Genomic DNA, 17,340 nt, shown 5'->3' with positions numbered 1-17,340 from the left:
CCTTGTCAGCCTACATCAAATGTTTAAGCATTATTTATTTTGAGTCATTTCTCATCAAAATATTTGCTGATGAAATTGCTGATGGGAAGCGATGAGTGAAGAGTTGCTTGGCAACTAATATGCGTCTGGCTTTGTTGAACAGAAAAGAAAGAAAATATTAAAAACAGACAAATAGATGTTTAGGTGCGCCTATAAAAGTGATTGTTGTGCGAATATGTGGAGGGGGGCGTATTCAGTTCTGTATAAATATACATGTGAAATATTTATGGGTAATTAAAAAAATATGTATGGATTATATGATAAGAGGAAAGCGAATGTAAAGCAGTCAAATAATTATGACATTACTTTATACAAGCTAAAGCACTACACCAACACCAGATGAGAAATTATAACGAGAATCTTAGAAAATTGAATCCCATCATCATCAGTTTAACGTTCGTTTTAAATCCTTTTGGCTTTTAAAGTTGACTTTCAAACTAACATATTACTGCTTTTTAACGATCCATCTTTCACGTTCATTTTTTCACTTTCTCCCGCGCTTTTTTTTTTAACTGAATTTTCTACCTCATCTGTTCTACATCTATTAACCCATCGTCTATATTTTCGATGTGGCCATACCATCGAAGTTTTCTGCTTTGCAAACTACTGTCCAGATTTAATCTTCCCCTGGAGGCCTTAGAGCTAAGTATAGATTATTTTATATTGTTTTACTAAAGTATTATTATTAGTTGCCTCTATTCAGCATTGCCAGGAGCTTATTTTATTTTTTTTTTTTTAAACAAATTACACCGTTTAATAGTATTTTGAAAATAAAACTTAATAATTACAATACTGATCATAAAATTATTAATTGAACCAAATTATTATAAAGCTATAACTAATGTTGTTAACGTAAATTTTTAAAGTTCTATTGATAAAATTATTGGATGTAAATAGCTTCTAAAACTTTAAATCTGAATCATGTTTTAAAGATGAAAATTTGCTAACCATTTTAAAGCCAGTTTAAATGATTTTTCAACAGTTTAAATGTTTACAATTTCAAATTTTGAAGCGTCACAACGTTGCTATAAACAATGGAGATTTGTTTATAAAGAAATGGAAATGCATTCTGATCGATTTAATTTCTTAATACTTTTTTTTAAATTGGATTTTAAAAAAGTTATCTTTAGTATGTTACGTGACAAGTATTTTTCATATGATATATATATATATATATATATATATATATATATATATATATATATAACACTGATGTTTCTTTAATTTTAAAATGCAAAAACAAATACTTTTGTTTTTATTTATTTTTTATTTTTGGAGTCCTTTGAGATAAGCTTCATAATTTGTGCATTCATTCTTTTTGCAGACTGTTATCCTCATGTTTGTTGTTGTTTCACCACGTTTTGGCCAACTCATCCTCTGCCAATCATCTAGAGAAGGCCAGAGGATGAATTGGCTAAAACATGGTAAAACAACAACTACGAAGATGAGGATAAAACCATTACATTTATACTTTTCCCTCCCCCCTCCCTCTCTCTCCACATTAAAAAACGGCCTTGTGCCTAATTTGCTCAGTGGGGAAGCAAATAAATAAACACCGGCCCGCCGCCTTGCGCGGCACGGGCGACAAGATCAAAGTGTAGTATCTGTTCCGACAGATGCTGCAAGCAAAGACCATATGTGGGGGTAGCCCCACATGTCTGACCTTGGTCAGTGAAGGGGCAACCCTTCATACCAACGGTGACTATCCAGCTCCCATTTCTCACCTCTCGGGAGCTGGTCCCCCTTTCCCTCCCCCCTCCCTCTCTCTCCACATTAAAAAACGGCCTTGTGCCTAATTTGCTCAGTGAGGAAGCAAATAAATAAACACCGGCTCAGAGCCAGTGGTCTCTAGAGAGCTAAGTAATGTTTGTTCAATGTCAACTTCGTCATATCAGACGGTAGCTTTCATTTCGAGACGAGACATTCCCCCTAATAAACAGGGAGCTGGTTTTCCCCGAACTTAGTTAAAAACAAACAAACCGACTTATTTATTTATTTATTTAAAAACTCTCCCACACAAAATCCTAACTGCTGAATAGCTATCGCCGTCACGTCAATCAAAAACGCGCACCTGTTTTTTTTCACACTTTACTATTTTCCAACTGCGCGTCGTCAAGGCTTCGTTTTTTTTCATGGGCACCTGTTTTTTTTACTATGCATGTCAAGGCTTCCGGTCTTTTTCACACACACCTACAAACACCCGGGCAACGCCGGGTACCCTTCGCTAGTTAAAATAAAAAAAGCAAGATATATCTTCCGTCTGCAAAAAAATGAAATTTAAAATGTTTTCTTTCTAAAACACAATCTAATGCAGCATATATATTAACTGGCATTGCCCGGTTGTAACAATACACAGTCTGCATAAATGTTTACATGATGTCTTATTTTATGCAGATAGCATATGTATTATAGAATCAATCTGCTATTGATTATTATATATTACGAGGAATAATTTGCCTGATGGACTAATTCGAAAAAAAAAAAAATTATAATGTCGTTCATCAAATTCCATGTTTGTTTACAATATCACATCAACTGATATTTGGACTTGATGTCACTTCTGATTAATGTTCAGTTTTAAAATATGCAAACAAAGAAATGATTTGTAGCGATTTTAAATGGTACCTCTTTTATCGTAAATTGAACTCATTAATAAGAAAAAATTAAAATAATATGGTGAGGTACACCTGGGCTTTAACAGGGGATCATTTGATCTGTAGTCAAATGCTCTACCGCTATTTCTCCAGATGACAATAAATCTGTTTTTGTTTTTTTTTTTTTTTTTTTTGTTTTTAAGAAGAAATGATTTAGTGAGATTTTATTATTTCCCTTGGCTGGTGTAACGTAAAATATTCCCCTGTAAAAAGTTTTTTTTTTTATCTAGAAGAGAGACAGACTATTTTTAAGATCGGATTTTTTTGATTTTCAATATTTATCAGATAAATTTCTGTACAAAACATATCTACGAACTCTGTCAGACACATAAATTACCTTTGTGTGAATTTGCAAAAGATAAGCTCAGCTGTTTTGGAACCTATAAGAAAGAAACTCACTCACACACACAAATTGACTTATATATGTTAGTCGCCTGGCAAGGCCACAGAAAAGACAACCAAGCAAAAAAAAAAAAAAAAAACCTAAGCTAAATTCATCTCAAAGTAGCAAAACTGAAGCTTGTCTGCCAGATATAGACAAATTTGGACATATTTTATTGGTTTAAAAATATAGGTTCTTTTTTTACGAATTGTCATAAAATTTTAATCATAGAATAGTATTATAATCTTCAAAAAGTGTGCAAATTTTCATGTAGTTTCGTTTCATAGAACCAAAGATATGAGCATTTTAATATTCAATTTGGCTATTCTAGTATTGATGGAGGGGAGACTAAAACTTGCTGCCATGGTTTCAAATGATTTGAAATAACAGCAAGGAGAGACTCGATTCCAAATATTTCTCATATGTTATATCTCTCATCTTTTGGAAATAGGGTTCGATTATGAATATTTTCAGTATCAAATAATCCTTACACTATGAAATTTACTTCATGTATGAAAACTAAAGAGGGGAGATATAACATGAGAAATATTTGGAATCGATCTCCCTTTGCTCTGATTTCAAATCATTTAAACCATAGCAGCAAGTTTTAGTCTCGCCCTCCATCAAAGCCAGACATTTTGGGTAAATATATTATATATGTTCTGTAATTGGGAACATGATGAATTATCTGTTATTTATCTGTCTATCGATCTATTTATATATCTATACGTGTCAATCAATCTATCTATCAATTTAGCGATCTATCTAATTGATGACGTAAATAAGAGATGAGATGTGAAGATATGTTTTGATAAAAGTTGTCAAATCATTATTGAGGTATAAAATGAACAAGTTGCACCGGAAGATCTAAAAACAGCTGACCGGAAGGACATGGTTGTCACATAATCAGGATAGCCGGACGTAATGTTGGAGTTGGAAATTGGATGTAAAGAAGAGTGGACACAGGGAGAGAGATGACGAATTGGAGATTAGAAACACAAACAAATATCCTCACGTTCCATTCTTCTGCATTCGACACCTGGAAAGTTAATAAAAACCGTATAAAACCATCATTTTGGAGTGAAATGCATTCGTCCAAAATGTTCAAGCTTCCCTCCAAGAACAGATGAAACCCAGGTGAACCACAAGATCAACAACATAGTTGAAAAAGGTATGTTGAATAAATGTATGACACACAGATACACACACATAAGAACACTTGTAATCATGGAACAAACTCAAATAGGTCACAAATATAACTAGGGTTCAAATAGTGAAGAGCCACTATAGACAATAGTAATGACACACACACATACACACAAACTCCACAACGTAACACACATTATATAATATATATATTTAGTAAGGTGATTGATAATTTATACTTCAAATTAAAATAAAAAATCTGTTTCATAAGAAGGAACACAACAAAGCAAATAAATTGTACGATCGTTTCGGAAACAATGTTTTTATTGCAATAGACATTAAGTCATGGACAATAATTTTAACATATAGGTTTTTTTGAAACAAAGTCTTCTCATCAGCAAAAATATTGGGTGTTTTTTTTTTTTATAAAAGACACCATAAATAAACCTAGCATTTTTTAAGTAAGGCAAATGTATCTGGAAAATATTAAAATACAAAGGGAAATAGTTACTGATTGATGTTGATAAGCAAAGTAAGATGGGTTGAGAATAAAAATTAGAATAAAATTATAAAGCTGAATTTGGTTTAAATATAAGGTTATAATATGTTTTTAAGAAAATTTAAAATATATATATTTACCTTCTAATAGTTTGCCTTTTGAAAATCGTAATTATCGTCAAAGCATTTATTTGGATGTTAGATGTAGCTTATAAATGCTCGAAATGTATAATTTTCAAAGTGAACGCCAATGGAATATCTTTAATGGCTAGAATACGTTACTAACGTCTAATTTAACTTAAATAGTAGATTTTAAAAAATAAAGGGAGATAATCGTATTTGGCTAGTAAAGTGATCAAAGGGAGGTAATCAGCCTTCATGCTGTTTTATATAATATAAAAGAATCTCATTGAATGTCATTAAATAAAATTAATAATATTTATTTATTTATTTATTTACATTGATAAAAATAGTACCATGCAAAGGTTAAGTTTAATTAGATATTTAAATAAGATATAAAATAATGATAATAATAAAATGATCCTAATTTTATTAATAAAGATATTAAATTATAAATTACAAATTCTAAGAGATTATTAATAAGAAATATTTTTAATGACTTATGGTGGTTTATATTTGTTAAATTTAAACCAACGTTTATGAATGCATGGAGATAAAAGCTCATCCCTTGAATTTAGGAAGGTGATTTTATTTTTGATAACATCATATTTTAAAATCTTAAGCGCCTCATATCTACAAAGTGCACCAAATCTGTCCTCATCGAAGATTGAGATTTGAATCAATTGAATTGCGGATTATTATTCAAATACAATCGTATTGTTGATTGAACTCAACATTTCATCTGATTGAGATTTGAATTAATTAAATTGCGGATTATTATTCAAATACAATCGTATTGTCGATTGAACTCACATATATTCTTCTTTGGAATTAAGATTCGAGGAAGAGATAGACTTTCGCCATCTCAACTTTTTTCTTGGATATTGTGTTTGCGAACTTATGATCCGTGTTTACCCTAACGGACAAAACAGCTAAGTTTGGCCTATCTCATGCCAATATCTTTTCTTATCCACAAACTTTTATACATATTGTACTGTAATTGCATGTCGCATACATCTGGCAAACATCCCCAAAAATATGTCTATCTCACTCATTCTTTTTGTCAGAGCTTTTTCTTCTTCCTTTTTGTATATAAAAGTCTTACTTGAATTTTAAACTTTGATTGAGTGTTTGTTTCGTCATTCATTGCTCTGTTGTTCCATTCCCCTTAATGATATGTTTCGCTGGTTGATCCGACATCCGACGATTAACCGAAGATAATTATGAGATATTGGATATAAAATAAAATACATTTTTGTCTCTCAATCTGATTGCCAATCAATTCGGTCATCCATTAACCGGGTCGTGACATAATTTGGGGGCTCGTCCGGGATTCTCATTACTTTTTATCTTTATCCGAAATCTGTCAATTGGGGAGACGAGCAGAAGTAGAAATGTCTACAGTAGAGGAATTCTTAAGAAACCCATCGGCGGAGCAGTTATTAAAATTGAAGAAGGACGACGCATTCGTAATAGGGCAACAGCTCCAATTAGATGTCAGACGATCTATGAGGAAAGTTCATCTTCATAAGATAATTGCAGAACACATGGTCGACAACGATGTATTCGAGGACGAGATACTGGACAAATTACAGGTAGAACCTCAAGAAGTGACATCAGCACAAATCGAGCTCGAGAGGGCTAAAATAATGGCCAGAGCAGAGATAGAAAAAGCCCGAATAGAGCAGGAAACCAGGAAATTAGAACTGGAACTCCGAGAAAGAAATTTTGAATCAGGCAATAAAGAATTTGACTTAGCGAAGCAAGTCAGGCTAGTACCAAAATTCAAAGAAGACGAGGTAGATGAATATTTCCAGCACTTCGAGAAAACAGCGATCAATCTGGAATGGCCGAATCACACGTGGACGATGCTATTACAAACCGTTATAAGCGGCAAGGTGCAAAAGCATACACGTCGTTGACGATCGAGGAATGTGCAAACTACGAGACGGTAAAAAGGGCGATAATGGCAGCATACAAGCTAGTACCAGAAGCATACCGGCAAAAGTTTCGAAACTATCGAAAAAACGAAACTCAGTCCTATACGGAATTCCTTAGACAGAAGGAAACATACTTCGACCAATGGAGCACGTCCGAGGGAGCGGAGAGAGACTACGAAAAGCTGAAACAATTAATTCTCATCGAAGAATGTAAAAAGGGCTTGAGTGACCAACTGCGGCTTTATGTAGAGGAGAGGAGAGTTGGAACTGCACGCGAATTAGCTACTTTAGCAGATGAACATGCCCTGACACATAAGACGTTCAAAGCAAAGCACAGTTACGCGGGAATACCAACCATGCGAGGAAAAGGCCACTATACACCGATCGAGAGTGTGCCAGCAAGAAACCATCCTCCGATAAAAGGCAGAGAAAGGCAGGAGATAACTTGCTTCCATTGTGGAAAGATCGGCCATATAGCCAGGAATTGTAGAAAGCAATTCAGTCGGGAAGAAAAATGTCAAACCACACCCCAGGGGATAGTGTCGCGAAAAGAAATAGAGGACGGCTATAAACCATTCATAGCTATGGGACTAGTGTCACAGAAGAACAATAGTGGGAACACCTCGAAAGTTAAAATACTGAGAGACACAGGAGCATCACAGTCCCTGTTGCTAAGAAGGCGACTCTCCAATGGAAGACGATCCGATACGGGTGAACATGTCGAAATTAAAGGCATAGGCGGAAAAGTCACGAAAGTCCCAATCCATCAAATAAACCTCGAGTCGAAATGGATCTCGAAAACGATAAAAATAGGGGTAGTCGAAACTCTACTGATCGAGGACGTGGATATGCTTTTAGGAAACGACTTAGCTGGATCCAGAGTAATGGCTACGGGTATACCAGAACAGAGGGAGGTCAGAAAATGGGCGCCAAAAGCAAAACCAAATCAGAAAAAGGCGGGAGTGGTGACGCGCGCACAAACTCGAACACGTAGCAGAGAGGAGGAGGTGGAGGAGGAAAAACAGCCAGAGGAGATGGCGTGAGAATCAGGAGAAAATTGCGGGAAGATCAAGAAAAGGCGCGAAATACCGACAAGAAAGGAAGATGGCGAACACAACATCTTACGTGATCAAACCACTACGGAAGATCTTATCGGAAAACAGAAGATGGATCCAAGCTTTAAGAAATATTTTGATTTGGCCGAAGGGAATATTGTAAAAGATAATAGCACCTCGGAATATCATATCTGCAATGGGATCCTGATGAGAAGATGGAGACCGAAGAATACCCCTGATATCGAGGACTGGGAAAATAGAGATCAGGTAGTAATACCTCAGGACTACCGGGTGCTTATCTTAAAAACAGTACATGAGATGCCGTTAGCGGGACATTTGGGGATAAATAAATCTTATGACAAAATAACTAGACACTTTTACTGGCCAGGGATAAAAAGAGATGTAGTAAAGTTTTGCAGCACATGCCATACGTGTCAGATAGCGGGAAAGGCTAATTCGAACATACCTACAGCTCCATTACAACCCATACTTATCACCGGCAAACCATTCAGCAAAGTGATCATAGACTGCGTAGGACCCCTACCCAAACAAAGCAGGGAAACAAATATATATTTACAATTATGTGCGCAACATCTAGATTCCCAGAAGCTATACCATTAAGAAACATATCATCTAAGAAAATAGTTGGAGCTCTGGTGAACTTTTTTACAAAATTCGGTTTGCCACATGAAATACAATCGGATCAAGGATCAAACTTCACTTCCAAGATCTTTCAACAGGCCATTGAACAACTAGGCATCGAAACGATTCGAGCGAGCGCATATCACCCTGAATCCCAAGGGGCGCTCGAGCGATTCCACTCCACATTGAAAAGCATGCTTCGAGCATACTGCACGGAGAGCCAAAAAGAATGGGATGAAGGACTACCTTTCGTTATGTTTGCAGCGAGAGAAGCTACCCAAGAGTCACTCGGATATAGCGCATTCGAGCTGATATACGGACACTCAGTCAGGGGACCATTAAAACTAATAAAAAGAAAAATGGCTGGTGGACACTTCAAGACAACCAAATTTGTCGGAATACGTACTGAAGATGAGAAAACGGATAAGGGAAGCAAACGACTTGGCTAAGGAACATTTGGAGCACACCCAAACCAAAATGAAATTAAGATATGACAAAAAGACGATCCAACGGGAATTTGAAGTGGGGTCGAAGTACTTCTTCTACTACCAATGAATACCCATCCATTCAAATCCAAGTTGCAAGGACCTTATAAAGTTATAAGGAAAGTCAGTGACCTAAACTATATCATCGGAACACCGGATAGAAGAAGGAAAACTCGAAAATGCCACATAAATATGCTGAAGTCATATTATAGCAGAAATGAAGAAATGGCAAAAATAGCCGCATGCGAACCAGAGTTGAGTGAGAGCGAAACATGTGATAGTCATGATTATTATGGCGTGCTCCAAGAAAAATCACATAAACTTCAGAATTCGGCAATCTTGGAAAAGCTGGGGGAGAAATTAGATCACTTGGGCACAACAGAACGGGAGGAGTTATCGAAGCTCATCGAAAGTTTCAGATGCTTATTTGGAGACGTGCCTAGCAAATCGAAAATAGCAGTACATGAAATCGATGTAGGAGATGCAAAGCCCATCAAGCAACATCCTTACCGGATGAATCAGAATAAAGCTAAGCTGATGAAAGCCGAGACAGATTATATGCTACAGCATAATCTTATAGAACCCAGTTATAGTGCTTGGGCATCTCCATGCGTTCTTGTAAACAAGCCAGACGGATCAAAGCGATTCTGCACCGATTACAGAAAGGTGAATCGAGTAACGGCTACAGATGCTTATCCCATACCCAGAATGGATGACTGTATAGATTGAATAGGAAATGCCAAGTATCTAACGAAATGTGACTTAAAGGATATTGGGCGGTACCTCTATCCGAGGCGGCCAAAGCAATATCAGCCTTTGTTACGCCGGAAGGCAGTTTCCAATATCACGTCATGCCCTTTGGACTTAAAAACTCCCAGGCAACATTCGTCCGAATGATAGATAAATGTTTGAGAGGCGTAAAGGGCGTGGATACCTATATAGACGACATCATGATCTATAGCGATACATGGGAGGCCCATATGGACACAATAAGAGAAGTCTTTCACAGGTTACAGCAGGCCAATCTAACGATTAACCTAGCGAAAAGTGAATTTGGAAAAGCCACAATGTAACGTGCATCCAGGAGATAAGCGCCCACGTGTTTGCGTGTTGTGTGGGTACGTGGGAGAGACGGATGAGGGGAAAAAGACTTACCTCGAGACCAGCTCAGCGTTACCGACCAAAAATAGAAAAGAAAGACCAAGATGGCGGCCGCCGTCTTTTGTAAAGTATGATGTCTTGCAAAGTCACACGAATTCTCGGAATATGCAAATTTAGCCGGCCTAGAACGACGATAAAAGCGGGTGAGGGGAAAGACGTGGGGGAGTGACGATTGAGTTGGCTGGGGAATCGTGTGGCTGTTGCTTCTTGTGCCGTGTGAGGATATTTTATCGTTGTTGGAATCCGTGCAGAACCGGTGTAAAAAGATTATTGAATTGCTGCAACATTTATAACATCTTTTCCTGAACTTACCGTGTTAAAGAGAGAGTCGGGTGCCATCTTGAATTTTTCCTTACACATTTCTGTTACACACAATGCAATATTTAGGACATACACTGGGATATGGAAAAATATCATCCCAGGAGGCTAAGATTAGCAAAATCATGAATTACCCTGAACCGAAGAACGTAAAGGATATCAGGAGATTCTTAGGCCTAGCAGGGTATTACAGAAGGTTCTGCCCGAACTTCTCCGATCTTGCTAACCCATTAACCGAATTACTTAAGAAAAGAACAAAATTCTTGTGGACAGACGAATGCACCGAATTTCAACAAACCCTTTTCTCTAGCTACTGATGCTAGCGATAATGGCTTAGGATCAGTGCTTTTACAAGAGGATGACGATGGAGAATTACATCCGGTCAGTTATCACTCCAGAAAATTTAATATTCACCAGCAGAAATATTCAACGATCGAGAAAGAAGCATTAGTTCTAATCGACAGTTTGAAGCACTTTGAAATCTATCTAACATCGTCAGCGGACTCTACGGTCGTATACACGGACCATGATCCATTGCAATTTCTGCATCGCATGAAAAACAATAACAGAAGATTGTTGTCGTGGTGTCTCTTAGCCCAAGAATTTAATTTGAAAATACGGCACATCGCAGGCCGAAAGAACATAGTGGCAGATGCATTATCCCGCCTATAAATAAGTCGTACTATATCCGAAAACGTCATTTAAGAAAAAATAAGTTTTCGGCCTTTTAAGGGGGGAGGGTGTGACGTCAGAGCAAAGCGAACATTCAATCTCTCTACTTACTCTCTATATATATCTCGCTATCTCTCTCTCTCTTCCTAAGACCTAATCAACCAGATAACCCCCTCTCTCTGTAAATGATGTGGCGTGGCAGTCACTTGGCTGAGGGAAGTGGGACAGAGGTTGGGTGTGAATATCGCCGTAACGAGCGGAAATATGTCGTCATGGCAACCAGACAGCGAACATTTGTGGCGGGAAAAGCGGACCACCACAAGGGATTTGAAAATAAGAAATAAACAGTTGGTGAAAAGAAGCGATACAGCCCGGTGTACAAACATTATCTCCGAGAATCGAACCTCATCGAAGATTGAGATTTGAATCAATTGAATTGCGGATTATTATTATTTATTTTTTTTTTTTTACAAAGGCATCACCACATTATCAAGGCCCAGAGGCCACTCAAGGATAAGGGTTAAAGAGTGTACAGTAGAAATTGGTCAATATAGTAATCATTAGTAATGAAAATTTGGTAAATTTAATAACTTATATGGAACGGCTCATCAAGAACTTATTTACTTTAGACTTGAACACAACCATATTGTAGTCAGCCGGAAAGCAGGAAAACGGAAGACAATTCCACAGGCGTGCAGTTCTAAGAAAGAAGCTTTGTTCATGGAATCTACGTTTAGGTTTAGGCACAGATAAAGAGTGGGGGAAATTATTGATAGTGTTTACAGCTAGACGAGTGTTTCTTGTGAAAGTTTGGCGAGGGGGGACCATAGATTGAAGCTCAGTCGAACACTTTCCATGAAAATAACGATACATCAGAGACAAACTAGCAACATCTCTTCTGTGAGATAGAGGTTGCAAGGAGGAGAAAAGGACATCTCCTACGAGGCTACGAAGTCTATTTTGAACTCTATCAAGGCAGGACAAGTCCTTTCTAGCAGCTCCTGCCCAGATGTGGCAACAGTATTCCATCCTTGGACGTACCTGGCTCTTATATAGGTAGAGAATAGCATCAGCAGTGAGATATCTACTGGATCGATAGAAAGATCCCACCATTTTTCCAGCGGCCTTGGCAACAGATTTGATATACGTGTTCCATTTAAGATCAGGAGTAATGGTCAAGCCCAGAAGCTTGTCAAAACTTGAGGCCTCCTGAAGACAAGAGCCATTCATTTCAATTGATGACAAATGTGAATTAGAATGTTGATGATGTAAAGAGAGAAGCTTGGTTTTAGATGCATTAAAAGTAACCAGCCACTCCTTTCCCCATTGTACTACGTGCTCAAGATCAGAGGAGAGAGAATTGGAGAGAACTTGGTCGTTTACTGTCTTAGATGTGCTACCATAAATGGTAGTGTCGTCAGCATAAATGTCTACAAATGATGTAAGGATATGATTTGAAAGATCATTAATGTAGATCAGGAAAAGAGTTGGGCCCAGGATGGATCCCTGAGGGACACCGGCATTAATACTGTGAGCTTCTGATTTTTGCCCCTCAACTACTACTCTTATGAACCTATCAGAAAGAAATGATTTAATAATTGAGAAGACTTTTCCAGCTATACCATAGCTAGCGATCTTATGAAGTAAACCTTTATGCCATACCCTATCAAAGGCTTTAGATATGTCAAGAGCAATTGCCCTAGAAAGATTGCCACCGTCGAGAGATTTGCTAATCCTATGCGATATAACTGTAAGGACATCTGCTGTAGATCTAGCAGAACGGAAACCATATTGAGTGTCACTAAGAAGGTTATTTTTGTTGAGATGTTTGATTACTTCTGTATTTAACACAGATTCTAGCAACTTACTCATGACGCACAGGAGACTTATTGGCCTGTACTGAGAGGGGGATGAGCGATCACCTGAATTCTTAAATACAGGGCATACTGATGAGATTTTCCAGGGAGATGGGAAACTATTCTCCTTAAGACAACGTTTAAACAGTTTTGTAAGTATGGGCGCTAATTCAGGTTGAAGTTTTTTGAGTACTATAATTGGAATACCATCAGGGCCAGTTGCTTTACTCGAATCAAGGTTTTTGATTAGCTTCGCAACATCACGTACAGATATACGTATATCACATAGCGTGTTTTCTGATACAGGAGGAAATATTGGGGGTTGGCGGTCTTGGTCGCAAAGGGTAGAATTAGCTGCAAAGTTCTTGACAAAGAGTTTGGCTTTGTCTGATGCTGACGAGATTACCTCAGGTCCATTGATAATAGTTGGGATGGAGCACACGTTTCTGTTCAGGATTCAAATACAATCGTATTGTCGATTGAACTCAACATTTCATCTGATTGAGATTTGAATTAATTAAATTGCGGATTATTATTCAAATACAATCGTATTGTCAATTGAACTCACATATATTCTTCTTTGGAACTAAGATTCGAGGAAGAGATAGACTTTCGCCATCTCAACTTTTTTCTTGGATATTGTGTTTGCGAACTTATGATCCGTGTTTACCCTAATGGACAAAACAGCTAAGTTTGGCCTATCTCATGCCAATATCTTTTCTTATCCACAAACTTTTATACATATTGTACTGTAATTGCATGTCGCATATATCTGGCAAACGTCCCCAAAAATACGTCTATCTCACTCATTCTTTTTATCGGAGCTTTTTCTTCTTCCTTTTTGTATATAAAAGTCTTCCTTGAATTTTAAACTTTGATTAAGTGTTTGTTTCGTCATTCATTGCTCTGTTGTTCCATTCCCCTTAATGATATGTTTCGCTGGTTGATCCGACATCCGACGATTAACCGAAGATAATTATGAGATATTGGATATAAAATAAAATAAATTTTTGTGTCTCGATCTGATTGCCAATCAATTCGGACATCCATTAACCGGGTCGTGACAATATGATCTTATTATTTCCTATTTCAAATTGAAGGAAATATTCTTTTCATTGAGTCGCCAAATATGTTTAGATAGAATGGTTTGGTTCACCAGGGAGGGATTTTTAAAAGAGTGCTTGTGGGTTGAAATCCTATGTTTAATAAGTCCAGATGTGGAACTGAAGTAGATTGCATTTTGTTTGATACATTTATTGTCAGGTAGATTACCGGCGGCATTAGTATGAAATGGGTTGGTTTGTATTGGATTAGTAGATAGGTTAAAGTGGCTGTAGTTATTTAATCGTGTTGTCGAGCTATTGTTGTCATTAACATCATTTTAATTTGGGGTTTGTGATACCGTGCAGCTATAAACTACATTTTTTATTTTGCAAGTACCTTGTAGGGGCATCTATTTTTTCTTCTACAGTTACAGCCTGCTATAGTTTCTGTATTTGTATTTTATTAATTTTTATTAATAAGATACAATTCTACTATACGATTCTACTAAATAAATCTCTCTTAATGACACAAAAAATTTTTTTCCTCTTTGCCAAATATGGCATTAACCAATATTGTCTTTTTACATGTAAAACAAAAGAAAAAAGAAAAAAGTCGTCCATGAAAACGAGAACCCTCCAAAATAAACTTTAATCTAAACTCGAATGTAAATTACTAAAAATTAAGCCGACTTCACAAACTGATAAAAGTTCATTATTGGACTTTAATTATAAGGTGAAGCTCGAATGATTCAAACTCGAGATAGATAACGCCAAAACATCCTCACATGAATATGGGAGAGGAGATTATCTTCAAACAGCGTTCTGAATTAGCAAAAATTAATAATTAGCACTAGACTTATACTAAGTAGATATTAATAAATCCCCCGTACCTATCCCCCCCCTTTTTTTTTTAATAGAGAGTAGATAATGCAGTGGATGTGTTATCGGCAGCTCCAGTAACTCTCGGTTCTCCTTTTTTGTCTCTCAGTCCTCATTACAAGGAGTGATTTTTCTGACAAAGGGTGAAGAAAAAGCTGCTTCCCAGGTCAGTAGTACTTCGTGAACAGTAGCCTCAGATGTCAGAAATTTTTCTGTCTCTATGTCTATCCTTCTGAGCATGTCACTAGTAAGGTAGCTGGAGGTAAACGTTTCGTCTGGGCTGACGTTATCTGCCTGATAGTCAGGGACCCGAACCTTAGATTAACCACTAAGGAGGCTGTCCTATCAGCAGGTGCAAAGTACTGGGCTGCTGTATTGCCATTTGGTGAATGGATTCTGGACCATGCAGTAGTCTCTGGTGGGGCCGCTCGATGCCATACTAGTGGGTAATTGTTACGGCTTTATCTTATCATGTGCTACATAAAAAAAAAAAATTCCTGTTCTTTTCTCTCTTAGTTTCCCTCTCTATCCTGCTCTACCCAAGTATGCCGACCTGTTCCACAAATCCAAATATCTCCAGAAAAAGAACTTGAATAAACCTAGAACCCCATCTTCCAACATAGACCCCTACTACCATGTCTCCTTCTCCAACATCAGGGGTCTATGTTCCAACCTTCCAGAGGTTGAAACCCAATTACAGGAGACGAAACCGGACATATTCTTTATAAGCGAAACAGGAATAGGGCCGACCACTTCTTTCTAAATCTGACCCCCAAGACCGCCGTGGGCATGGAATATGTGCCTACATTAATTAAAGATGGCTTCCAATGTGGCAGGGATGTCTCTAGAGAAGATCCTAATTTACCTTATATGTGCTTCCGTGTTGCACTTGCTTACACTACTGCATTTATATTTGCACTCTATCGGCCCCATAAGAGCGGAGTTACTATCTTTAAGAGTATATCTGAGAAAATAGACCACATCCTGTCTGCACATCCCTCGGCTAACATTCACATCTGTGGTGATTTCAACGTCCATAACGTGGAATGGCTTATCCACTCAAATAAGACAGACGATGAGGGGAGGTTCTGTCATGATTTTGCCATTGCTTATGACCTCACTCAGATTGTTCGCGAGCCCTCCCGTGTACCCGATACTACAGGTCAGTATGCAAGCCTTCTAGACCTTTTTCTCTCAACTTCCCCTGAGCTATGTTCATGTTCCGTTCTTTCTCCTCTAGGATCCTCCGACCACTGTGTCATATCAGTCAAGATAAAAATGAAATGTAATCAGTCCCCAGACGTACCCCTCTACCGTACTGTATACCGATACTCTATGGCTGACTGGGATAGCTTCCGTACATTCATATCTGATTTACCTCTGCACTCCATGTTTAAAAAGGATGTGTTCTCTATAGTATCAGATCTGACCGAATGGTTAATTATAGGCATAGACCGATTCATACCATCTAAAAAATTCCAACAAAAACCCAACAGCCAGCCATGGTTCTCCCCAGAATGTGCTGCTGCTATCGCACACAGAAATCACTTTTTCCATAGCTACCAACGTAATAGATGCACTGAGAATAAAGCTGCTTTCAGGAAGGCCAGCAACCACTGTAAAAGAGTAATAAAAAATGCAAGAGAGCTATATGCTCAGTCCGTTAAATCCAAAGTAGCTGATCAGCGGCTTGGTTCCCACCAGTTCTGGCAAATAACAAATAGGATCCTGAACAGAAGTGTGCGTTCTATCCCAACCATTATCAATGGACCTGAGGTCATCTCGTCAGCGTCAGACAAGGCCAAACTATTTGCCAAGAACTTTGCAGCTAATTCTACTTTATGCGACGAAGGCCATCAACTCCCCATATTTCCTCCAATAACACAGAACACGCGAGGTAACATACAAATACCTGTGCATGAGGTCGCCAAGCTTATCAAGAACCTTGATTCCAGTAAAGCAACTGGCCCTGACGGCATCCCAATTATAGTGTTAAAAAAGCTTCAACCTGAACTTGCTCCCATACTTACAAAATTGTTTAAGCGTTGCCTTAAGAAGAAGTGCTTTCCAACAGTATTTAAGAATTCAGGTGATAAGTTATCTCCCTCTCAGTACAGACCAATAAGTCTCCTGTGTGTCATGAGTAAGTTGCTGGAATCCATATTAAATAGAAAATCGTCAACCACCTCAGCAAAAATAACCTTCTTAGTGACATGCAATATGGTTTCCATTCTTCAAGATCTACCACAGATGTGCTAACGGTTATATCTCATAGGATTAGTGAATCGCTTGACAAAGGCTTCATTTCTAGGGCAATTGCTTGTTGACATATCCAAGGCCTTCGGCAAGGTATGGCATAAAGGCCTACTTCACAAGATTTCCAACTACGGTATAACTGGGAATGTTTTCTCTATCATTAAATCATTTCTCTCTGATAGGCTCATAAGAGT

At 37.7% G+C, this 17,340-nt stretch overlaps 3 protein-coding genes across 4 annotated transcripts in view; 2 read left to right on the top strand and 1 right to left on the bottom strand.

Moving 5' to 3' along the window:
* The window catches only part of LOC145259166 (uncharacterized), a 621,516-nt gene that overhangs the window by 542,709 nt on the left and 61,467 nt on the right, over positions 1-17,340 (bottom strand). The gene's annotated exons all lie outside the window — the stretch shown is intronic.
* On the top strand, positions 6,806-7,822 carry LOC145259223 (uncharacterized). Its single transcript, XM_080117062.1, has one exon. The coding sequence runs from the start codon at positions 6,806-6,808 to the stop codon at positions 7,820-7,822; it is 1,017 nt and encodes a 338-aa protein (XP_079973188.1).
* On the top strand, positions 8,416-8,925 carry LOC145259222 (KRAB domain-containing protein 2-like). The gene has a single exon (XM_080117061.1). The coding sequence runs from the start codon at positions 8,416-8,418 to the stop codon at positions 8,923-8,925; it is 510 nt and encodes a 169-aa protein (XP_079973187.1).

The sequence above is a fragment of the Euprymna scolopes genome, chromosome 34, assembly GCF_053919585.1.
Source record: "Euprymna scolopes isolate OS-2025 chromosome 34, ASM5391958v1, whole genome shotgun sequence".
In the NCBI taxonomy this organism is placed as follows: Eukaryota; Metazoa; Mollusca; class Cephalopoda; order Sepiida; family Sepiolidae; genus Euprymna; species Euprymna scolopes.
Note: the sequence above shows the minus strand (reverse complement) of the source record. Positions and strands in the feature narration are given on the sequence as shown.